This window comes from Platichthys flesus, chromosome 17 (assembly GCF_949316205.1).
Source record: "Platichthys flesus chromosome 17, fPlaFle2.1, whole genome shotgun sequence".
Lineage (NCBI taxonomy): Eukaryota > Metazoa > Chordata > Actinopteri > Pleuronectiformes > Pleuronectidae > Platichthys > Platichthys flesus.
The window spans coordinates 2,831,405-2,856,558 of NC_084961.1; the positions used below are offsets into that span (position 1 = coordinate 2,831,405).

The 25,154-nt window shown below is 42.2% G+C and overlaps 2 protein-coding genes across 2 annotated transcripts in view; both read right to left on the bottom strand.

Moving 5' to 3' along the window:
* Positions 1-13,521, bottom strand: part of LOC133972701 (uncharacterized) — a 42,651-nt gene extending 29,130 nt beyond the window's left edge. The window contains exons 1-9 of the mRNA XM_062410266.1: positions 13,389-13,521; positions 12,174-12,434; positions 9,187-9,465; positions 6,926-7,228; positions 5,847-5,951; positions 5,555-5,572; positions 5,027-5,103; positions 1,102-1,297; positions 74-334 (exon numbers count right to left, since the gene is read on the bottom strand). Of these exons, the coding sequence (XP_062266250.1) occupies positions 74-334; positions 1,102-1,297; positions 5,027-5,103; positions 5,555-5,572; positions 5,847-5,951; positions 6,926-7,228; positions 9,187-9,465; positions 12,174-12,434; positions 13,389-13,494 (1,606 nt within the window). The 5' untranslated portion in view covers positions 13,495-13,521. The remainder of the gene's footprint in view (positions 1-73; positions 335-1,101; positions 1,298-5,026; positions 5,104-5,554; positions 5,573-5,846; positions 5,952-6,925; positions 7,229-9,186; positions 9,466-12,173; positions 12,435-13,388) is intronic.
* Positions 13,522-14,155: 634 nt separating this feature from the next.
* On the bottom strand, positions 14,156-24,845 carry LOC133972084 (major histocompatibility complex class I-related gene protein-like). The gene is given in 8 exon segments (XM_062409307.1): positions 14,156-14,995; positions 15,314-15,398; positions 15,913-15,930; positions 16,269-16,370; positions 18,867-19,169; positions 21,945-22,223; positions 22,725-22,985; positions 24,400-24,845. Coding segments are annotated over 7 exon segments (1,254 nt in total). The 5' UTR covers positions 24,611-24,845; the 3' UTR covers positions 14,156-14,995; positions 15,314-15,318.
* Between the last annotated feature and the right edge of the window lie 309 nt (positions 24,846-25,154).

A 25,154-nucleotide genomic window follows, 5' to 3' on the forward strand; every position in this document is an offset into this window, starting at 1 on the left:
TATGTGTGTATGAGAGAGAGTGTTTGTGTGTGTGTGAGTTGTGTTATTTTTAGAGAGTGAAATGTAAACAAACCTCCAGTTTGGTTAAAGCGTTCCTTTAAGATTTCAATGTAGTTTTTGAACCAAGGCTGTTGACTCAAAGCAAGCTCAGTGTGCCTCTCCCAGAACTCTGTATCAGTTGCCTTTAACATCCAGTCCTGTTTGGGTTCTGCTTTCTTTGTGTTGCCGTCATAGTATCCGATCTGAACGTCATCAATCAAACCAACAGCCACAAACTCTGGAAGGTTTGGGACTAGAGACGACCCAGTGAGGAAATACTTCAGAGAGTGAATCCCTGCAAGAAAAAGTTTTCAGACTGTTTTATAAATCAGTCAGAGTGAAGAAGACATGAAGCACAATCAACACAACTTCAGCCGTTGTGAGGTAAACAAACACAAAAACACATTCATAGAGAAAACGTCTGCTCCAGAGTCCAGACTCTCTTTAATTTGAGACTCAAATTAAAGAGAGTCTAACGACTCAAATGTTTAATATTAGAAAATAATATTTTCTACTCCAGACTATTTAATTTGAAGTGAAAACTACTTAAATTTCCAGTTACTCTTTGATACTTTTATTCTTAAAGTCATTAGGTAGTTGTTTTCTCTCTACATATATATCAATATATGGTTTTCCATATATACATTTATACATTTATACCGGACCCAGTCACATTGGTAACAGATCATTAATGAGTAATATCTCATGTCAGTGACGTCACTCACGGTCTTCATCAGCCTACATGATGTTGAACATTGTACCAACAAAACAGGAAGCGGTTTGTCCTCAGTAGCTTCCTGTTAGTATGGAAACAGCGCCATATACTGACTACAATGAGAAACCCAAACCTGAGTCGTCGCCATATTTGTCAGTTTACACAGTTTAGATCAGGGGTCGGAACCCGCCGCTCTTTAGCCTCACGCCGGGTTCACACCGTAGGCTGAAGCGACGCTGAAATATGCATCACTAACATGAACTTTTTAAATCATGTCTTTGAAACATTATTAAACTTCAAATCTACCAAACACAATAAAACAAAGTAGAAACGTGACTTTAACTCACGAGCCGTCGCGCTGTGTGCTCCTGTCAGTAGAAGCAGGGAAAGAACAGTGAACATGGTGAGCGGTGGTGTGTTCCTCTTTACTGGACTGAAGGTAGATGAGCTAATTTCTCCACAAAGAGACGGAAACCAGGTGAGTCGAGGACAAACTGTGAGGCGGGGACATCCTCTGAGCCAATGGGAATTAAGAATCAGCCTCTACGTCACTTAAATCCGGGGAAAAGGAGAAGTGAAAGTACAGATCTGCTTGTTACGACGTGTTTGTGTAGAATGAAGACCCAAGGTGAACACCCACAGGATCACTCCGGGTCATGACTTGTGGTTATCAGCCGTATTGTCATAACTTCAGCCTGCTCTTAACATTTTTATTTGTCTTTGTCTTATTTTTTGTAAATACTAATCCATGTCATTTCAGAATTCTGCCACTTCCCCCTGCTCTGCTTTTCCTCATTCCACGTATCCCATTACCTGCTCCACCCACAGAAGCATCTGTTTTCCATCAAGTTATTAGTCACCCAGTATATCTACCAGCTCATCTCCTCTGTTCTCTGCCAGATCGTCTAGTGCAGGGGTTCTCAAACTTTTGCAAGCTGGACCCCCCAAAGCTGGTTAGGGGTAGTTGGGGCCCCCCCACACGCCCGACACCGCCGCCCTCAACTACACCACAATATATAGATAGATAGATAGATAGATAGACAGATAGATAGATAGATGGCATATTGTTATTGATAGGCCTGACATGTCAAGGTTAGGCTATTGTTACTGTTAGGCCCATACAGACAATTAATATTAACATTTTACTATTTACTATTATTATCCTGTCTGGCCGGCGGCCGGCAAAATCAGTGTTTCTGCGATTGTATGGGGTTTGCCAAGCCTAGCAATTCTATGAGCAACTACATTCGATGCCTCCAGACACTGCTTGGAGACAATGCTTTGCTTGGAGATGGTGGTTTGTTTTTGCTGGAGGCCATCATGTTTACGTTTAAAGAAGTCCCCAGGGTTCTCTTTCAAATCAGGGTGTTTGGTGTGGAGGTGCCTTTTTAATTTGCATGGCTTCATGCTGTCATTTGCCAGCACCTCGGCACACAAAACACACTGAGGACGTTGCTCAGTCATGCCAGTGACGGTGAAACCAAACTGCAAATAGCTCTCGTCATATTTGCGAAGCTTTGGCTTCTTCCCAACTGGCGCATCGGCTGCCTGACTTTTACGAATCAGAAACTTGTCCATAGTTGTGTTTGTTTGCTGATACAGTGTGTGTGAAGTTAATAAAGTTCTAATTGCAACGTTGTGGTCTTGGGAGTGTGTTTGTATGTGTGGCTGTGAGCGACTTGCACACGAATAATGAATAAGGCTGTGCTAGGCAATGGTTCCTCACAAAACTAACAGTACACGATGTAGACAGGGACAGCACAGAATAGTGTTCAAGTGCTGGTGTTTTATTTGTTGCAACACGGTGGATGATTGAAGATGTAAAGGTAGGTGTTAAGGAGAAAAGGGCTAGCTGCAGTTAGAAGACGTAAGCTAGCTAGAAGGCTAGCGCTTGGGGCTACAAGCTTTCTAAAAAAGACTGTGGAGCAAATTACTCCCTAGATTAGGCCACGAATATGCCTGCTGCAAGTGCAGGGACGTATTACTAAGGAAGGAGTGAGTCTTTAAAAAGACTGTTTATAAAGCAATGAATATCTGAATGATATCGAAAACAAGAGCAATCGCACAAACTCTGCAGAGTGTTGTCTCAGTGAGGGTGAGCGCTGACCAAGCGTGTGCATCTCGCGTTCAAATGATAACACTCTTTTGATTGGTGGATCAGGAACGAAACAGTATTTGATTTGTTTGTGTCAGTCCAGCCCCTTGCATTTCACCACTGAGTGAGATTTCACTAACCAGTGACAGGTCGTCGATTTTTATTTTTTATTTTAATTATTCACAGGTTTGACCAAATAGCTTTTTCCTTGCTGCTCTTACAGGTCAAATCCACATTAGTTTATTCTCTGGGACGATAATGAACATTTGAACTTTCACAGATGTGTTGAACTTTTCTACACGTTGAATCACAAAGAGGCAGAAATCCCAGACAACATCAGAGACTTTATTAAAAACACAAGTTCAAAGGAATGAAACAGCAAAACAGCTTAATTTAACATTTATTTATAAAAACCCAACAAAAGAAGAAAAATGTAACCTTATACGTTCAGTTTCTACACTGTAAAAATATAAACTTGAAATTGTGTTACTGCGATTTCTAAATATAATCATCAGACAATATTCAATGGATTTGTAAACGTATTTGCTTCAACTAACTTTACTAAGATACATTTGTAAAGTTGCTGAAGTTAAGTTGGCAAAACACAAAATGGTACGTTTGTGATATGACACGTCTCATGTCTCATCAGGGGAAACTTGACCTATCGTCATGAAGGTGAGTGTTTAGGTTGAATATCTGAAAATTCTGGTTCTGCAGCTGCAGGTTTTGGCGGCTGTAGCTCAGGAGTAAGACCGGATCATCCACTAAACAGAGGAGCACAGGTTCAATCCCCAGATAGTCCTGTCAGCATGCCCAAGTGTCCACAAGCAAGAATCAGAACGCTAAAACTACCCCTGAAAGCTTCGTGGACAATGTGTGTGATTGAAGTGTGACAGAACAAACACTGAGTGAGTGAATGGGACTGAGTGAGTACGTAAAGTGTGTGAGTGGTCAACAGGACGATATGAATGTATTCAAATGTTCATATGGAGAACATCACTGCTCAGGTTGATCGATTTCACATTAAACTGCTTGAATCCTCTGGAGCCTGACGAGCAGGGACACTAGAACTCACAGCTTTGAGAAGATGTGAAGTTTTTAAACTCACGAAAGATAAGTTCACATTTCACCTGAGATACTTCAAACATCCCACAATCCTTTTATGATCTCTGCTAACATGAACTTTAAGGTTAAGAACACAGCAAAGTATAAATATAACCAAACAAATAAAAACAAGCAATTCTGGATTATTACATTTCTTGTTCAGACCAAAATATAAATAAAATAAAATTTTAATATTTATTTGGTAATCTTCTTTTGTACAGATGCTCGTGTTGTGTGTCTGTGTCTGACAACAACTCATCATTGTGTGTAATTTGATGTTGCTTCGTATAAATAATGAATCAGCATATTTCCTGGAAATGAAATTGAGTCGTTAACTGGATGATTTGTGTCTGAGTTGAATTATCAACACGATTCACCACAGTGATGATGAAACACTTTCTGAACCGGTCAAAGTGACCTGCAGTGATTTGAGCAGCGACAGATAAAGAGCTGCTGCTGGACTCCCAGAGAGCCGTTCTCCTGTTTGTTCAAAGCTCAGTGAAGCTCGACCGTCTGCAGAAGCACAACCAGAGAATCAGCTGCTGTCGTCCCGATCAACAAAGTCCCTCACGCTGACGAGTCCCAGCTGCAGCTGCTACAGAGCTCTGGTCGCCTGCTTATTTGAGTGATGAATAATCAATGAGTTCCCAGCGTAAGGGGGAGACTGTGGTGACACTGCTTCTCGTCCATAAACCTGAAGAGAGAAAAATAAATAAAAATGAAATGCTCAGTTCCACAAAGTCACATATTTTATGTATTTACAGTATTGAGACCCTAATATTTACATGATTCTCTCAGTGAAGTGCAAGTTTACTAGAAAGAAATACATTGATCTTTAATTGATAAACCCTAAATATTGGGTTTATTAATAGTTTAATTGTTGTGTCACTGCTGATATTTAAGTTTTAATTCAACATTTAATCTCTTATTAATGTGATCTGATCTGTTTCTTGCTCTCAGCAGATTTGTTATTTTTTAATTAACAGATGTTTTACACATGATCACACATATGTTACTTTGCTACTTAGTTTGAGGCAGTTTTGTTGAACAGATGAAGCAACTCACTGTGTTCAGGAGGACGTCTCACTTGGAGAATTAGAACCTCCATCACCTGATCTCAGCGGCTGTGAGGCACATGGATCTGTTCCAGCTGTGAGGTCAGAAACACATCGTTAGTCCATCCTCCTCTGAACAGACACTTTCATTACAAACCACCAACACTGCAGGGAACAGTCCTGAAAACTCTCTTCAGCACAAAATGAACCCTATCTAATCTACAGAGGGTTTACTAGAGTTCTGCACTGGGTCAGGTTCCTGTGGGGAGACTCGTATCCATTGAAATAAATATGGGCAGTAGTAGACAATGTAGACAAGATGGGGACGAACGGATGAACAGCCTGATGACATAACGCCTCCCTGACTGCCGCCGGTGTGGACGAGTACAAAGTGGACCAGTACAAAGTGGACCAAAGAGGTGTTGGGGGAGTTTTATAAAACTGGGCATGTTAGTACTTTCAGCTGCTGTGCAAACGTGAAGTGATGTCCTCATATAGCATGTTAGTATAAAAAGAAAACTGAATAGAAATAGAAGTTTTACTTACGAGGTGAGGTACTTTGGGCTGAAATAAAAAGAAAATACAAATGATTTCAGTTATTACAGTAAAAACACAAACAGGATTGTGTCATGTTTTGCTCTCGTGGCGATCCTCCTCAAACGATCGACAACATATTGTCACTTTTTATTGTTTGTGTGCTGGACGCTGTGTGCAGAAGCTGGTTTGTGAGGAACCGAAGTTTGTTTCATGAGGTTTGATCTGAACGAGCATTAATTAGAAAGTCTGAAATCAAAACACCAGAAAAACACTGGACAAAGCTTCTGTGTTGGTCTCTCACCTTTCTTCTTCCTGTACACGATGAATCCAATGACAGCGCTGACGACAGCGACAGCGACCACTGCAGCGATGATGATGATGATGGTGGTCATGTCGGTGGGCTTCTCTGTTGAGCAGAATAAAAAAACAAAGCATCACAACCTGAACAGATGAAGCAAGTCGGACGACAAGAATCTCCCTGAACCACAATCCTGTCCTGAGACACAACAAACACACACAGACACTAAACGTGTGAGTTTGTCCTGCTGTTGTTTCTACTTTCAGTTTTCATCTGTACATAATGACTGTATCTGTGCTTATTCACGCTGGTTTGTCTTTAACTTTACTTCCAGTAACTAAATCATTTCATGGACTCATCTTCTACAACAGAGCAGCAGTCGATTCTTAACAGTGACTTTAATGTTCACATGTTGAAATCAGAGACTAATGGAAATAAACACAGACGACACGTCTCCACTTCCTCCCACTTTCCAGAAATGAAGCTAAAATATCCTGGATACGAACGCCGCCATCTTGAACATTTGGACTCTGTTCAGTAGTGAACTGAGGAATGGAGCCATGGTAACGAGGTCCCGCTGATAGCCATGCTCTGTCAATCACGAGCTGTCAATCATGAGCTGTCAATCATGACATCTCACCCGGTCTTTACAGCATCAATCAGTCAATGGTTGAAATGGTTATAAACTGTCTGAAGAAATGAACCTAACTGTCTGTTGTTACTCGAGGTAAAGAACGAGAGAGATGTTTGTTTTTACTGCTTCATTAATTCTGTAGAATAAAAGTTTTCATATCAAACATCCACTCTGATCCCAGTATGTCTGTGAAAGGCTCACGTCTGACCAGTGTTAAACCAGTCTGGCCCTAGTTGAGAACTGCAGAAACACTTAATGGAATAAAATCAGTCAATTAAAACATTTCTAAATGTGTAAATCTCATTGATCAATGATGATAATCTTAATTTATTCATAAACATTGATGAAAGAAAACTTCTCCTTCTACACATCAGCCAACATGACCTGCAGGACTGTTACTGTAGATGAAATGTGTGTTTCCCAGCATCATCACTGGTTCCAGTCTCACCTCTGTTGGACTCGACTGAGTCTTTGTCCAGTTGGGTGACGATGTCCTCCTTCACACCAGAGATGTGGAACACACACTCGTACCTCCTCCAGTCTTCAGGGGAGATGGATGAAACCTTCAGGTCAGCGCTCTTCTGGAAGGTTCCATCATGGTTGGGGAGGACATCTCCGTGGTACACGTCCTCATGAAGCTCCTCCCCCTCTCTCCTCCAGAACAACATGGCACTGTCGGGGTAGAAACCTGTAGCGTGGCAGCTGACTGGAGAGGAGGGAGACTTCTGGAGGAGAGAAATCCTGGGAAGCTCTGGGGAGGAGAAAGAAAGACCGTTTATGGGTTATTATAATGTATTGCACACTAATAATATCATTCCTGTTTGATTCCATTCATGTTTCATTTGTCATTTCTGTTAATAAACGAGACAAGTGAACAAACTGTGAGATGTGAGTGAGAGACAGAGGCTGAAGTGATGCAAAGACACTGAGGTGGACGATATGACGTTAAAGTAATATCACAGTATTTATTGACAGGTTTTATATCACAGTATTTATGAAGTAAACTTCCTGTAGTTGACAGGTCCTGATCACTTCTGATTAATGTTGGTATTTTCTGTTAAAGTGCAAAGTGAGTGCAGGTTCACAATTAATTATTATTGTTGTTATTATTATTATTGGTAATATTATTATTATGATCAGTAGTGGTAGGCCTATTAGTAGGCTATTAAGCAGTTAGCAGCTATGTGAGCCTGTATGCTGTCATTTGCCAGCACCTCGGCACACAAAACACACTAAGGACATTGCTCAGTCGTGCCAGTGACGGTGAAACCAAACTGCAAATAGCCCTCGTCATATTTCAATCAATCAATCAAATTTTATTTGTATAGCCCATATTCACAAATTACAATTTGTCTCATAGGGCTTTAACATATATATGTGAAGCTTTGGCTTCTTCGCAACTGGCGTATCGGTTGCCTGACTTTTACGAATCAGAAACTTGTCCATAGTTGTGTTTGTTTGCTGATTGTGTGTGTGTGATGTTAATAAAGTTTTAATTGCAACGTCGTGGTCTTGTGAGTGTGTTTGTATGTGTGGCTGTGAGCGACTTGCACACGAATAGTGAATAAGGCTGTGCTAGGCAATGGTTCCTAACAAAACTAACAGTACACAATGTAGACAGGGACATCACAGAATAGTATTCAAGTGCTGGTGTTTTATTTGTTGCAACACGGTGGATGATTGAAGATGTAAAGGTAGGTGCTAAGGAGAAAAGGGCTAGCTGCAGTTGGAAGACGTAAGCTAGCTAGAAGGCTAGCGCTTGGGGCTACGAGCTTTCTAAAACAGACTGTGGAGCAAATTACTCCCTAGATTAGGCCACGAATATGCCTGCTGCAAGTGCAGCAAGGTATTACTAAGGAAGGAGTGAGTCTTTAAAAAGACTGTTTATAAAGCAATGAATATCTGAATAATAGAGGAAACAAGAGCAATCGCACAAACTCTGCAGAGTGTTGTCTCAGTGAGGGTGAGTGCTGACCATGCCTGCAGTTACTTTTATACTCGGAAGCGTACGTGCATCTCGCGTTCAAATGATAACACTCCTCTTTTGATTGGTGGATCAGGAACGAAACAGTATTTGATTTGTTTTTTTCAGTCCAGCCCCTTGCATTTCACCACTGAGGGAGCTTTCACTAACCAGCGACAGGTCGTCGTCATCTTTTAATTTTCTTTTTTTTTTCTCCGTCTGTGACATCGTGCCCCCAACTTTGAGAACCACTGCTTCAGAGGACCCGGTCTAATCCATTCATCAGTGACTCCATGTGAACTGTACCAGATGCAATGAAGTCCCCTAGGGGCTGTGTTATTATGTCACATTCACTGTAACATGAGGTCACTGTGACCTTGACCTTTGACCTCCAGGAACCAAAATCTAATCAATAACCAATCAATCTTTGAGTCAAAGTGAATGTTTGCACCAAATTTGACATTCTGGAGATATCGTGTTTAGAGCAATGGGACGGACGGACGACCTGAGAGCATTATGCCTGCGGCCACTAGGTGTCACCAGAGCGGAGGTATGAAAAGATTATTGAAAGAGAGAGAGAGAGAGAGAGAGAGAGAGAGAGAGAGAGAGAGAGAGAGAGAGAGAGAGAGAGATGATAACAGCTAGGGAGCAGACTGAGTCCAGCAGGTGTTTGTGTATTTGCTCTCGTTCGCTGCCACAGAGAAAGAAAGAGGAACATTCAGATGATGGAGGTTCTGTGATGTCACCTGTTCTCAGCAGAGAGTTCCTCCCCTGCTCCAGGACGTTCTTAATAAAGGCAGGACACTCCTGTGTGTAGTAGTACTTATTATATGCGAGTCGAGCTTTATCCTGATCCCACTTCAGTTTGGTGATGACACTCTTTGATGTTGGAGCGATCCACGTCTCTGTCTCCATGTCCAATGATATGAAGTCTTCTCCATCATAACCATACTGATTAAAACCTTTAACTTCTCCAGTCTCATCGTCCCATTCACATCCGGACATCTTCTGGTAAATGTGAAGACCTGAGAGAGAGAAAGAGATCTGAGATGTTATTATCACATCTTCACCACACACACACACACACAAACACTATAACCTCCCTCAGTGGATTACAAACCTCCACCAGGCCCAACAGTCACTCATAAACATCAGTCTCCAAAACGTGTGTCTATTTTGTTTCATCATGAGTTTCTCTCTGAAAACCAAGGACAACGTTGAATGAGGGATTAGGTGAAGAGAGAGACACCCTAAAGAGATAAAAGCTGTTCCTGGATCAGCCCCTGATCTGCTCCTGAGTTTCATGAGTTCTTCTGTGACCCACAACACATCCTTCCACTGAGTTTACTGATAACAACTCATTCACAGTTGTTGATCTTTATTATTTTCTAAGCTAATGTGTAATTCTCTGCTGTGTTTATTACTTTGTGGACACACTGTGGTCAGCACAGGGATGTGTGACGCTCAGTCATTTATGTTTATGGTTTTCTGTCTCGTTGTGTTTTCTACTTCCTGTTTTATTTTGTAGCCTCGCTTTCACTGTTTCTTGTCCTGTTAAACACCTTTCTGTATATTAAATCCCCTTTTTGTTAAAATCTCTGCATCCTGGGTCCATCTCCTCCCTCAAACCGTAACGGAACGAACCGACCAAACTATGGACCCAGCAGAGGTTAGTTTTTTATTTTGATCGTTTGATGTCGGAGCTGGAGGTGGGACGCTCAAACCCGTTTGAGGGGACCCGCCTGGCCCTGGGTGGACCTTGCAGCCTGCAGTGGGGGTCTGGGGTTGGGGGCAGAGGTGAGAGGAGTAACCCTGCATCTCTAAGGCCAGCTCGCAGGCACCATCCCCCAGCCATCGTCCTGTACGCTGGAAGCGGCGGGGCCTTTTGGGGACCCCGCAACCTCAAGGGGTTTCCTGTGGTGGGTGGTGGACGTTGGAGAAGGGGCATCCACAGCGGAAGCCTATCTCTTCAGCAGCATGCTCCCAGGCCCCAGCCACTTCCAACACCGACTGGGTCCCAGCCACATGCAGCCCAGACTGGGTCGCAGTCTCCTCTCCCTGCCCTGCGCCGGAGGATCCTGGCGGACGTCACCTGTGTTTCGGCGTCGGAGGTCATTGCGGCACCTGCTCCAGTCCCTGCTCCGCGCCGGAGGCTCCCAGCTGATGTCTCTCATTCTCCAACGTCGGAGGTCCTCACAGCGGCGTCGGATCCAGTCCCTGCTCCGCGTTGGAGGTTCCAGTCTGATGTCTCATTCTCCGACGTCAGTGGTCCTCAGAGCGGCTTTCCCAGTCCCTGCTCCAGTGCCTGCTCTGCTCCGGAGGCTCTCATCTGACGTCCCCTGTGTTCCGGCGTCGGAAATCCTCATGATCCAAGCTCCAGTCCCAGCTCCAGTCCCCGCTCCAGTCCCTGTCCAACGCCGGAGGGACCCGGCAGACGCCACTCTGGTTCTGGCGTCGGAGATCCTTGCAGTGCCAGTTCCAGTTCTTTCCCCACGTCCGGGGCTGAGGTCGGAACTCTTGCCCTCTGCCCCTGATTGGTCTTCGGGCCACCTGCCCGTGGAGCTCCCGTGCTGGGCTCCTGATCGCCCTCCCGAGCCCCAGAACTCGGTCCCTCAGCGGCGCCGCCCCCACAAGCCTCAGAACTCTGTACCGGAGCGGCCAAGGCGCCGCCCCCACGAGCCTCAGAACTCTGACCCTGACCGGCCTCCGGGCCGCACTCCTGAGGAGCTCCCTTGCTTCGTCCCTGTCCGGCCTCTGGGCCGTCCACCTGAGACATTGTGCCAGGTTCCTGAGCGCCCGTGGTGCTGTCCGCCCGAGACCCTGGGCACGTCCCGGAGTCCCTCCTCCGGTTCCCCCCCCCCCCCCCCTCCTCCCTCCCGACTCGGTTCACGTGTTGGACCGTCTGGGATCCGGTCCTTGGGGGGGGGGTTACTGTGAGGCTCAGTCATTAATGTTTATGGTTTTCTGTCTCGTGTTTTCTATTTCCTGTTTTATTTTGTAGCCTCGCTTTTACTGAGTCTTGTTCCAGCTTCTCGGTGTCTCACTTCCTTTCTTTTGATTGTCATCTTCAATCCTCATGTGTTTCACCTGTGTGTAATTGCCCCTGCCTTCCTTCTGTGTATTTAAGCCTCTGTCTCCCTTTGTCTGTTGTCGGTTCGTTATTTGTTTCTTACTCTTTTCAACACGTCGTGAGATATGGTTTGTCTGTTCCTGCTGTCTCGACCAGCTTCTCCTGCTTCCTTGTTCTCCGTGCGCTTTGTCGCCAGAACTTACCTGTTAATGTTTTGTTTTTGTCCTGTTAAAGACCTTTTTGCATATTAAATCCCCTTTTTGTTAAAATCTCTACATCCTGGGTCCATCTCCTCCCTCAAACCGTAACAGGACTTTATCTGTTGCTCTACTGTTTATTTTATATATTTAAGGTTCAAACTAATTCTTGTATTTTTTTAATCAATTACTGAAGAACTGAATAACTGAAGAAAATATCAAAGTAGTGAGAACTTTTTTAATTCATCCAAAAGTACGAGAAGCAACAAACATTAATATTTAAGAAACCTCACAAAACACTTGAAATTTTTGCTTAATTATGAATATAAAGAAATTAGGACAATTTAAAAATCATCAAACAATTGATGTATGAATTAGTAAATATTTGGATCAAATCTAATATATGAAAATGTGTGTGAGATTATATGTGTGTGTTGTGTTATTAGAGAGTGAAATGTAAACAAACCTCCAGTTTGGTTGAAGCGTTCCTTTAGGATTTCCATGTTGTTTTTGAACCACTGTTGTAAATCAAAAGCAAGCTCAGTCTGCCTCTCCCAGAACTGTGCATTAGTTGCCTTTAACATCCAGTCCTGTTTGGGTTCTGCTTTCTTTGTGTTGCTGTCATAGTATCCGACCTGAACTTCATCAATCAAACCAACACCAACAAACTCTGGAAGGTTTGGGACTTGAGACGACCCAGTGAGGAAAAACTTCAGAGAGTGAATCCCTGCAAGAAAAAGTCATGACTTTAGTTTTATAAATCACTCAAAGTCAAGAAGACATGAAGCACATTCAACACAACTGTCAGCTGTTGTGAGGGAAACAAAAACACATTCATAGATAAAACGTCTGCTCCAGAGTCCAGACTCTCTTTAGTTTGAATATTCTGCTACGACGTAAAATTGAATTTAATCCAACGACTCAAATGTTTATTATTAGAAAATATTTTCTACTGCAGAGTATTTAATGTGAATGAGTTTTTTTTTATACACTTTTTATGTAAAGATAAATGCACATCTTTGTCAATTCTGTAAAAACACACTTGGTGCATGTGTGCAAACATAAAGGCTGAAACCTTCATCTCTGTGACAGACTCACATCAAGCAGTCCAGCTTCAGTGCAGATGTTATCACATTAGAAAGTATTAACAGACATCTGTCAGTTATTCATCATGGAGGCAGCCTCGTCCTGATTCTTTGTCTCCCTTATTCTTTTCACTGACATCATTTACATTAGAGATGAATTTGTGTTTTGTATTAGTAACAATGTGTGTTGATTGTGTTGGAGGAGGAGGACACATTGATAACAGATCATTAATTAGTAATATCGCATGTCAGTGACGTCACTCACGGTCTTTATCAGCCTACAAGATGTTGAACATTGTAACAACAAAGCAGGAAGCAGTTTGTCCTCAGCAGCTTCCTGTTACAATGGAAACAGCGCCATCTACTGACTACAATAACAAAACCAAAAACCTGAGTCTTCAAATAAAGATCAGCATCCAAAGAAAGAAAAGTCCCTGTTCAGTTGATCTTTTCAGAAATAGAATATAATCTTTCCTTCTTACATGAGATCGATGACATTCACCAACATGAACTTTTAAATCAAGTCTTTGAAACGTTATTAAACTTCAAATCGACCAAACACAATCAAAAAAAGTAGAAACGTGACTTTAACTCACGAGCCGTCGCGCTGTGTTCTCCTGTCAGTAGAAGCAGGGAAAGAACAGTGAACATGGTGAGCGGTGGTGTGTTCCTCTTTACTGGACTGAAGGTTGATGAGCTCATTTCTCCACATAGAGAGACGGACTGTCGAGAAAAGATACGGAACCAGAGGACTCAAGGACAAACTGTGAGGCGGGGGACATCCTCTGAGCCAATGGGAATTCAGCATCAGCCTCTACGTCACTTAAAACTGGGTGAAACTCATCCACTGAGGTTGTAAAAGGAAAGTGAAAGTAAACACAGCACATCACATCTAGTTGAGTCCAAGCAGCCTAAAAACTGATTCCTTCACAGTTCTGATGTCATCAGTTTCCGGTCAGATTTCAGTTTTCCCAGGAAGAAGAGAAGCACCACTCTGATCTGAGTGAGTGAGAGTGAGAGATCAGTGGATCTGCTCATGTCTGAGGATGAAGACACTCAAGTGGTTTTACACACGACTACAAAAAACTGTTTAATAATAATAATAATGAGATTATTAAAGACAGCAGCTAATCAAATATGAGAATTTACTTCATAATAAAACCACCACAGTCATTTTCTTGTCATGTGTAAAATGTCTTTGTCATTTTCCTGTTGAGAGTCACAGGTTTGATCAAATAGCTTTTTCCTTGCTGCTCTTACAGGTCAAATCCACATTAGTTTATTTTCTGGGACGATAGTGAACATTTGAACTTTCACAGATGTGTTGAACTTTTCTACTCGTTGATTCACAAAGAGGCAGAAATCCCAGAGAACATCAGAGACTTTATTAAAAACACAAGTTCAAAAGAAATGAAACAGCAAAGCAGATTAATTTAACATTTATTTATAAAAACCGGACACAAGAAGAAAAATGAGCATCAAATGTTCAGTTTCTACACTGTAAAAATGAAAATGTGAAATTGTGTTAATGCGATTTATAAATATAATCAACAGAGAATATTTAATGGATTTGTAAACGTATTTGCTTCAACTAACTTTACTAAGTTTAATTTGTAAAGTTGCTGAAGTTAAGTTGGCAAAACACAAAATGGTACGTTTGTGATATGACACGTCTCATGTCTCATCAGGGGAAACGGGACCTAACGTCATGAAGGTGAGTGTTTAGGTTGAATACAGGACAGAAATTCTGGTTCTGCAGCTGTATGTTTTGGTGGCTGTGGCTCAGGAGGTAGACCGGATCGTCTTTTAACCAGAGGAGCACAGGTTCGATCCCCAGATACTCTTGTCCGCATGCCCAAGTGTCCACAAGCAAGAATCAGAACGCTAAAACTACCCCTGACAGCTTCGTGGACAATGTGTGTGATTGATGTGTGACAGAACAAACACTGAGTGAGTGAATGTGACTGAGTGAGTACGGGAAAGTGTGTGAGTCGTCAACAGGACGATATGAATGTATTCAAATGTTCATATTGAGAACGTCACTGCTCAGGGTGATCAGTTTCACGTCTGTTGAATAAACTGCTTGAATCCTCTGGAGCCTGACGAGCAGGGACACTAGAACTCACAGCTTTGAGTAAATGTGAGGTTTTAAAAACTCAGCGTTAGGGGGAGACTGTGGTGACACTGCTTCTCGTCCATAAACCTGAAGAGAGAAAAAAGAAACAAATGAAACGTTCAGTTCCACAAAGCCATGTATTTGATGTATTTACAGTATTGAGAAAAAATACACTAATCTTAAATTGATAAGCCCTAAATATTGTGTTTATTAACATTTTATTTGCTGATTTGAGTTTTAATTCAACATTTATTCTGTCATATTAACGTGAAGGTTTCTGATCTGTTTCTTGCTCTCAGCAGATTTTTTTATTTCTAAGAAAAACAGAGGTTTTATACATGATCACACACATGTTACTTTGCACTTAGTTTGAGGCAGTTTTGTTGAACAGATGAAGCAACTCACTGTGTTCAGGAAGACGTCTCACTTGGAGAATTATTACCTCCATCACCTGATCTCAGCGGCTCTGAGGCACCTGGATCTTTTCCAGCTGTGAGGTCAGAAACACATCGTTAGTCCATCCTCTGAACAGACAATTTCATTACAAACCACCAACACTGCAGGGAACAGTCCTGAAAACTCTCTTCAGCACAAAATCAACAATATCTTATCTACCGAAAGTTAACTAGAGTCCGGCACTGGGTCAGGTTCCTGTGGGGAGACTCGTATCCATTGAAATAAATATGGGCAGTAGTGTAGACAAGGCCTTACCGAACATTTGTGGTAAATTTGAAGAAATTCCCTCAAGGCATTCCTGAGATTTCATGTTCACAAGGTGGGGACGAACAGATCTCTAGCCTGAAAACATAATGCCTCCCTGACTGTCGCCGGTGTGGACCAGTACAAAGTGGACCAGTACAAAGTGGACCAAAGAGGTGTTGGGGGAGTTTTATAAAACTGGACATGTTAGTACTTTCAGCTGCTGTGCAAACGTGAGGTGATGTCCTCATATAAAGCATGTTAGTATAAAAAGAAAATAGAATAGAAACAGAAGTTTTACTAACCAGGTGAGGTACTTTGGGCTGAAATAAAAAGAAAATACAAATGATTTCAGTTATTACAGTTAAAAGATTGTGTCATGTTTTTCTCTCGTGGCGATCCTCCTCAAACGATCGACAACATTCTGTCACTTTTTATTGTTTGTGTGCTGGACGCTGTGTGCAGAGCTTTTTATAAACAGTCTATGGTGAAGAGGGAAGTTAGAAAACTTTGTGTGAACCCTGCAGCTCTTGAAACAGAAGTTGGTGTGTGAGGAACTGAAGTTTGTTTCATGAGGTTTGATCTGAACGAGCATTAATTAGAAAGTCTGAAATCAAAACACCAGAAAATATTGGACAAAGCTTCTGTGTTGGTCTCTCACCTTTCTTCCTCCTGTACACGATGAGTCCAATGACAGCGAGAGCGACCACTGCAGTGATGATGATGATGATGATGATGATGGTGGTCACACTGATGGGCTTCTCTGTTGAGTGGAATACTTCCAGTAACTAAATCATTTCATGGACTCATCTTCTACAACAGAGCAGCAGTCAAGTCTTAACAGTGACTACAATGTTTACATGTGGAAATAAACACAGACAACACGTCTCCACTTCCTCCCACTTTCCAGAAATGAAGCTAAAACATCCCGTATACGAACAACGCAATCTTGAACATTTGGACTCTGTGCCGTAGTGAACGGAGGAATGGAGCCATGGTAACGATGCCCCGCCCGAACACATACTCTTTCAATCACGAGCTGTCAATCATGATGTTTCACTCTGTTTTTATAGCATCAATCAGCGACCGAGACGCTTTGGCTTCACTTTTGAGGAGCCGTCATGTCATCCATCTTTATTTACAGCAGAGGTCTTCAACAGGGGGTCCGCGACCCCTAGGGGGTCCGCGGAGGTACTGCAGGGGGATCGGGAAATCTTTGATTGATTAGACAATTTTTATTATTTTTTATAATTTTTTTTTTTTTAATTATTATTTTCGAACCAATTTTTCCCCCACAAATTTAAATGTCTTTAAATACACATTTACATGCATCCAACATATTGTGAGGCTGATATGACCCTCTGCCTGACAACCTCCATCTGTCCAAGATTAGATAAGTTGTGTGCTACCCATCAGGGGCCGACATCTCACTAATGTGGGTGTATGTGTGCCATCCACAGATGGCTTGAGGATTCATGTTTAAAATAAAACATGAATCTGTGAATTACTTTAATAGCTCAGTGTTGTATGCACGATGTATGTTTATAAATGGCAGTGGCATGGCCACCCTGTACCTTGCACATGTTTAAATTAGTAGCTTAGTATTGATTGCACAATAACAGGGTAGCTATGTTTATACAAGGCACTAGGCCCAGTTTAATATAAAACACAATTTTATAGGGGAGAGCGGGGTAATGTGGGACATCAGGTAATGTGAGAAAACCCCTGTATCTAGGCAACGGAACACATTTGTGGTCATTTGACCAATATGTTTTCAAGCCCCTCCCATTCCCCCCTTGCCATGAATGAGAAGTTGGTGCTTATGCTGTGGAAAGTATGTTTTTTCACAAAAATTGTTTTTTGCATGTAAAAGTAAATTTTCTTGCTTTGAACTTAATCAACTGTTGTGTCAAAACAAATTGAGTGAGGTAGAAAAACTTATATCATACATGTTGGTGAACTTCCAACATATAAAACCATGTGATTGATGCTAGCTGAAGATTAGCCTGAATTGATAAGAGATGTTGTTTTTTCTAAAACGGTGGCTGTGGGGTAAAGTGGGACAAATGCACAAGTTAAGTTTAGTCTTAAACATATTCAAGTGTTATATTACATTATATATGTTTTATTTTTGATGTCATAAACATTGTAGAAAAGCCATCATGCCAAGAAACTATACGCCAGGAAGACGACCTGGGGCAAACAGCCCTCGCAGAGATGGAGAGTGCAGCTGCTGAGGTCATGAAGGAAAGAAGTCCTTAAGAAAAGATGGAAGGAATAGAAATATTGATAAGACAACCCTCAAAAGATTCATAAAGAAGAAAGAGAACGGGAAAGTAAAATCAGTAGCCTGGGGTGCAGTAGCTGAGGTAAAGAGAATATTCACAGATGAGATGGAGGAGGAGCCAAACACTTGAAACAACTAGCTGACCAGTTCCATGGCCTTGCTCCAGTTAAGTGCCGTGAACTGCGATTGAAAACGCAGAGAAAAAATAATATCCCTGTCCCTGCCAATTGGACAGAGAAACAATGTGCAGGTGAGCTAGGGTCTGCAAGAGATCACATGAATCATAATAATCATAAATGTGCTTAATTGACCAATCCCCATGATTCTGTTACTAGTCCGATATTCGTGGTTGTCAATCTAGCTGTCGGGATTTTAACTATTACAACATGTGTTGTTATGGTAGTTTTAAAGTGGAAAAAGTAAGTAGCCGGGGTAAAGTGCGACACAAGACCACTTTTTTTAAAACAATCATATTTTCACTGCCCTTTGTCCTGAAGACATTTTGATCATTTCCATTGCTAGAACACATCCTGAATTCATGGGAAATGTGTCAATTTTAATGATATATCATTTTAGCTCACCTAGAGGGAAAGAAATGTAAAAAATGTCCCACATTACCCCGCTCTCCCCTACTGTATATATACATATATAGTAGGGGGTCCCTGCTCCATCTCTTGCCCAGTTTGGGGGTCCTTGGCCTGAAAAACGTTGAAGACCCCTGATTTACAGTCTGGCTCTAGTTGAGACCTGCACAAACACTTCATGGAATAAAATCATACAAGTCAAATTAAACATTTATAAATGTGTAAATCTAATTGATCAATGAAAATAATAATAGAAATAAAATCCTCAGACACTGTTGCAGACACATTCCAACTAACTTCCTGCTACACATCAGTCAACATGACCTGCAGGACTGTAACTGTAGATGAAATGTGTGTTTCCCAGCATCATCACTGGTTCCAGTCTCACCTCTGTTGGACTGGACTGAGTCTTTGTCCAGTTTGGTGACGATGTCCTCCTTCACACCAGAGATGTGGAACACACACTCGTACCTCCTCCAGTCTTCAGGAGAGATGGATGAAACCTTCAGGTCAGCGCTCATCTGGAAGGTCCCGTCATGGTTGGGGAGGACCTCTCCGTGGTACACGTCCTCATGAAGCTCCTCCCCCTCTCTCCTCCAGAACAACGTGGCACTGTCAGGGAAGAAACCTGTAGCGTGACAGCTGACTGGAGAGGAGGGAGACTTCTGGAGGAGAGATATCCTGGGAGGCTCTGGGGAGGATAAAGAAAGACAGTTTATGGGTTATTATAATGTATTGCACACTAATAATATCATTCCTGTTTGATTCCATTCATGTTTCATTTGTCATTTCTGTTAATAAACGAGACAAGTGAACAAACTGTGAGATGTGAGTGAGAGACAGAGGCTGAAGTGATGCAAAGACACTGGGGTGGACGATATGACGTAAAAGTAATATCACAGTATTTATTGACAGGTTTTATATCACAGTATTTATGAAGTAAACTTCATGTAGTGGACAGGTCCTGATCACTTCTGATTAATGTTTGTATTTTGTGTTAAAGTGCAAAGTGAGTGCAGGTCGGTCGGGCAGTGAGGAGGGAGGACGCTCCGGCTGGGTCTCATTCGCCCATTCTGCCCCTTGGTTCACCCCTGAACTCCGTTCCATCAAGTCCAAAGGACGTCAACTTGAGCGTCTCCACAAAAAGACTGGTCTCACTGTCCACCATGACATGTACAAAAATCATATCTTACAGTATAAGGACTCTATCGCTTCTGCCAAATCCACTTATTATTCCAGTCTTATTTGTTCCAACCATGGCAACTCCAAGGCACTCTTTTCACTCCTCAACAAAATCCTTCAACCCCCAGATCTCCTACCCCCCCACCTGTACTCTTCGGACACATGTGACTCCCTTCTTCAGTTTTTTAATCAGAAAGTTAAAAAAATTCACCAGCACTTGAGCCCCACTCCCTCACTTGCCCCCTCCTCTGAACCTCTCCCCTACAGTCTGCCATTTCCCTCCTTCTATCTCCCTGATCCCTCTGCTATCTCTGATCTCATCTGTAAATCAAAACCATCCACATGCCAGTTAGATCCCCTACCTACTGCCCTGGTCATATCCTGCATCCCCTCACTGCTCCCTCTAATTGCTGCTATCATCCACTCCTCTCTCACTACTTGTTCATTTCCCGCACCCCTCAAAACGGCTGCTGTCTCCCCAATCCTCAAAAAACCTGGTTCAGATCCCAACAACTTTAATAACCTCCGCCCCATCTCCAACCTATCTTTCATCTCCAAAATACTTGAGAAAATCGTTGCTTCTCAACTCCATTCCCATCTATCTCAAAACAGTTTATATGAACAGTTCCAATCTGGTTTCCGTCCCCGCCATAGCACTGAAACGGCCCTTCTGAAAATCACCAACGACCTCCTTGTTGCAGCTGATTCCGGTTTACTATCCATCCTCATCCTCCTTGACCTGAGTGCGGCCTTCGACACAATCTCCCACACCATCCTCCTCAACAGATTATCCTCCATCGGCATCACTGGCATCCCCCTTGACTGGTTCCACTCCTATCTCTCAGACCGCACTCAGTTCATCCAACTCAAATCCTTCCGTTCCCAACCGTCCCCTGTCTCCTCTGGTGTCCCCCAGGGCTCTGTCCTGGGTCCCCTCCTTTTCATTACTTACCTCCTTCCCCTTGGCCTTATTTTCCGTAAATTCAATATTCTTTTTCATTGCTACGCGGATGACGACCAGCTCTACCTCTCCACTAAGCCCAACTTCATTCTTCCTCCCTCATCCTTGACAGATTGCCTTCCTGCACTTCATACCTGGTTCACCTCAAACTTCCTCAAACTTAACAGTGATAAAACCGAAATCCTCTTAGTCGGTACTAAATCCACTCTACTCAAAGTTGACAGTTTTTCCCTCTCAATTGACAGCTCCATAGTTTCCCCCTCCCCCCAGGTAAAGAGTCTGGGTGTCATCGTCGACGGCTCACTCTCCTTCAAATCTCATATCAACATCACCACCCGCACCGCCTACTTCTAACTCCGTAACATAAATCGCTCCATCCCTCCCTCACCCCCCATACCACCTCTATTCTTGTACATAGCCTTGTCACCTCCCGTATCGACTACTGTAATTCTCTCCTCTTTGGTCTCCCCCAGAAATCCCTCCATAAGCTCCAACTGGTCCAGAACTCAGCTGCCCGTATCATCTCCCTCACCCCCTCTTTCCACCACATCACCCCCATCCTACAGCAACTCCACTGGCTTTCAATTCACTTCCGTATCAACTTTAAAATTCTTCTTCATACTTTTAAAGCCATCCACAACCTTGCCCCTCCTTAGCTGTCTGACCTCCTTCACACTGCCACCTCCACCCGCTCCCTCAGATCCTCCTCTTCCATCCATCTAACTGTCCCCTCTGCCCGGCTTACCACCATGGGGAGCAGAGCTTTCAGCCGCTCTGCTCCCAAACTCTGGAACTCACTCCCACCTGACATCCGAAACATTGACTCCTTCCCTCAGTTCAAATCCTCTCTCAAAACCCACTTTTTCAGGATTGCATTCACACTGTAGTTGCCATGCTGTTTTTACTTGCACTTTTAATTTTAATTGTTTTGTTATTTGTTTGCTCCTGTTTTAAATTGTAAAGCGTCCTTGAGTGACATGAAAGGCGCTGTGAAATAAAATGTATTATTAATTCAGGGACGGCTTCCTTCAGAGGACCCGGTCTAATCCATTCATCAGTGACTCCAAGTGACCTGTGCCAGATGTAATGAAGTTCCCTAGGGGCGGTGCTATTATGTCACATTTACAGTAACATGAGGTCACTGTGACATTGACCTTTGACCTCCAGGAACCAAAATCGAATCAATAACCAATCAATCTTTGATTCCATGTGAAAGTTTGTACCAAAACTGAAGAAATTCCTTCAAGCTGATGTTAAGATATCCTTTGCTGCCACAGAGAAAAAAAGAGGAACATTCAGTTGATGGAGGTTCTGTGATGTCACCTGTTCACAGCAGAGAGCTCCTCCCGTACTCCAGGAACTTCTTCACAAAGGAAGGACACTCCTGTGTGTAGTAGTACTTAAGAAACGCAAGTTCAGCTTTATCCTGATCCCACTTCAGTTTGGTGATGACACTCTGTGGTGTTGGAGCGATCCACGTCTCTGTCTCCAGGTCCAATGATATGAAGTCTTCTCCATCATAACCCTCCTGAAGAAAACCATTAACTTCTCCAGTCTCATCGTCCCATTCACATCCAGACATCAACTGGAAAATGTGAACACCTGAGAGAGAGACAGAGATCTGAGCTGTTATTATCACATCGTCAACACACACACACACACACACACACACACACACACACACACATACACACACACACACAGACAGACAAAAAGAGAATATCAGAAGGTAGGGAAAATGTCTGTGACTGTTTTTAATTCATCAAAAAGTACGAGAAGCAACAAACTAATATTTAAGAAACATATATAATATTTTGGATCAAATCTAATTAGAGAAAATGTCTGTGTGTGTGCTTAAATGTGAGTTTGATTGTGTGAGTGTGCGCGCGTTTATGTGGGATTGTGTGTGTGTGTGTCTGTGTGAGCGTGCGTTTGATTGTGTGTGAGTTCATGCCTGTAATTTTGGGCATGTGTGTGTGTGTGACTTTGATTGTTTGTGTGTGTGTGTCTATGTGTGTGTGCAGGTGTGTGTGAGTTAATGTGTGAGTGCGTTTATGTGAGTGTGCGTGTGTTGTGTTATCAGAGAATAAAATGTAAACAAACCTCCGGTTTGGTTGAAGCGCTCCTTTAAGATTTCAATGTGGTTTTTGAAGTTCTGCTGTTCACCCAAACCAAGCTGAGTCTGACTCTCCCAGAACTCTGAATCAGTTGCCTTTAACATCCAGTCCTGTTTGGGTTCTGCTTTCTTTGTGTTGCTGTCATAGTATCCGACCTGAACTTCATCAATCAAACCAACACCAACAAACTCTGGAAGGTTTGGGACTTGAGACGATGCAGTAAGGAAATACTTCAGAGAGTGAATCCCTGCAAGAAAAAGTTCAAGTCATGACTTTAGTATTCAACACAACTTCAGCTGTTGTGAGGTAAATAAACACAAAAACACATTCATAGATAAAACTTCTGCTCCAGAGTCCAGACTCTCTTTACTTTAAATATTCTGCTACATCATAAAAATGGATTCAATCCAACAACTCAAAATAATATTTTCTACTGCAGAGTATTTAATGTGAAGTGAAAACTACTTAAATTTCCAGTTACTCTGTGATACTTTTATTCTTAAAGTCCTTAAATAGTTGGTTTCTCTCTCTTTATATATCAATATATATTTATCCATATATACACATATACATTTATACTGGACCCAGTTAACAAAACAAAGCTGGACATTGTTACAGGAAGGGCTACACTATTTTTTAAATGGATAGACTCAGAAAATATTTGACAACAATAACAATATGACAACATGTTCATTAGGTTGTCAACAAAATTTCTGATTCAGATCCATTGATTGAAAATAATTATCCTAAGATGTCAAAGTCGAAAAAATACTTATAATAAAGACATGTAATTGAGACGTGATGTTTAAATGTTTAACATAAGCTTCATTATAAATAACTATGAATCTAATGATGCGTCCAAACAGAACTTAAATTCAGAAAATAAACAAATGTTTTTTAAATACATATATTTAAATGTAAAGATAACTGCACATCTTCTTTGTTTATTCTGTAAAAATACACTTGGTGCATGTGTGCAAACATGAAGGCTGAAACCTTCATATCTGTGACAGACTCACATCAAGGAGTCCAGCTTCAGTGCAGATGTTATCACATTAGAAAGTATTAACAGACGTCTGTCAGTTATTCATCATGGAGGCAGCCTCGTCCTGATTCTCTGTCTCCCTGCTTCTTTTCACTGACATCATTCACATTAGAGATGAATTTGTGTTTTGTGTTAGTAACAATGTGTGTTGATTGTGTTGGAGGAGGAGGTCACATTGATAACAGATCATTAATTAGTAATATCTCATATCAGTGACGTCACTAACGGTCTTTATCAGCCTACATGATGTTGCATATATATATATATATATATGATGTTGCACATTGTGCCAACAAAGCAGGAAGCTGTTTGTGCTCAGCAGCTTCCTGTTACTATGAAAACAGCGCCATCTCCTGACTACAATAAAAAACGAAACCTGAATCGTCGCCTTATTTGTCAATTTACAGCTTCAGAAAACTGCGTCATTTCGTCCAGAACCAGAAAGAAAAGTCCCTGTTCAGTTGATCTTTTTAGAAATAGAATATAATCTTTCCTTCTTACATGAGATCGATGACATTCACTAACATGAACTTTTTAAATCAAGTCTTTGAAACGTTAATAAACTTCAATTCCACCAATTACAATCAAACAAATTAGAAACGTGACTTTAACTCACGAGCCGTCGCGCTGTGTGCTCCTGTCAGTAGAAGCAGGGAAAGAACAGTGAACATGGTGAGCGGTGGTGTGTTCCTCTGTACTGGACTGAAGGTAGATGAGCTCCTGTCTCCACATAGAGAGACGGACTGTGAAGAAAAGATAAGGAACCAGAGGACGCGAGGACAAACTGTGAGGCGGGGACATCCTCTGAGCCAATGGGAATTCAGCATCAGCCTCTACGTCACTTGAAGGAAAGTGAAAGTAAACACAGCACATCACATCTAGTTGAGTCCGAGCAGCCTAAAAACTGATTCCTTCACAGTTCCGATATCATCAGTTTCCGGTCAGATTTCAGTTTTCCCAGGAAGAAGAGAAGCACCACTCTGATCTGAGTGAGTGTGAGCGAGAGATCAGTGAATCTGCTCATGTCTGAGACTGATGAAGACACTCAAGTAGTTTTACACACGACTACAAAAAAAAAACTGTTTAATAATGGAGGTTCTGTGACGTCAGCTGTTCTCAGCAGAGAGCTCCTCCCGTGCTCAAGGAACTTCTTCACAAAGGAAGGACACTCCTGTGTGTAGTAGTACTTAAGAAATGCAAGTTCAGCTTTATCCTGATCCCACTTCAGTTTGCTGATGACACTCTGTGGTGTTGGAGCGATCCACGTCTCTGTCTCCATGTCCCATGATATGAAGTCCTCTCCATCATAACCATACTGAAGAAAACCATTAACTTCTCCAGTGTCATTGTCCCATTCACATCCAGACATCA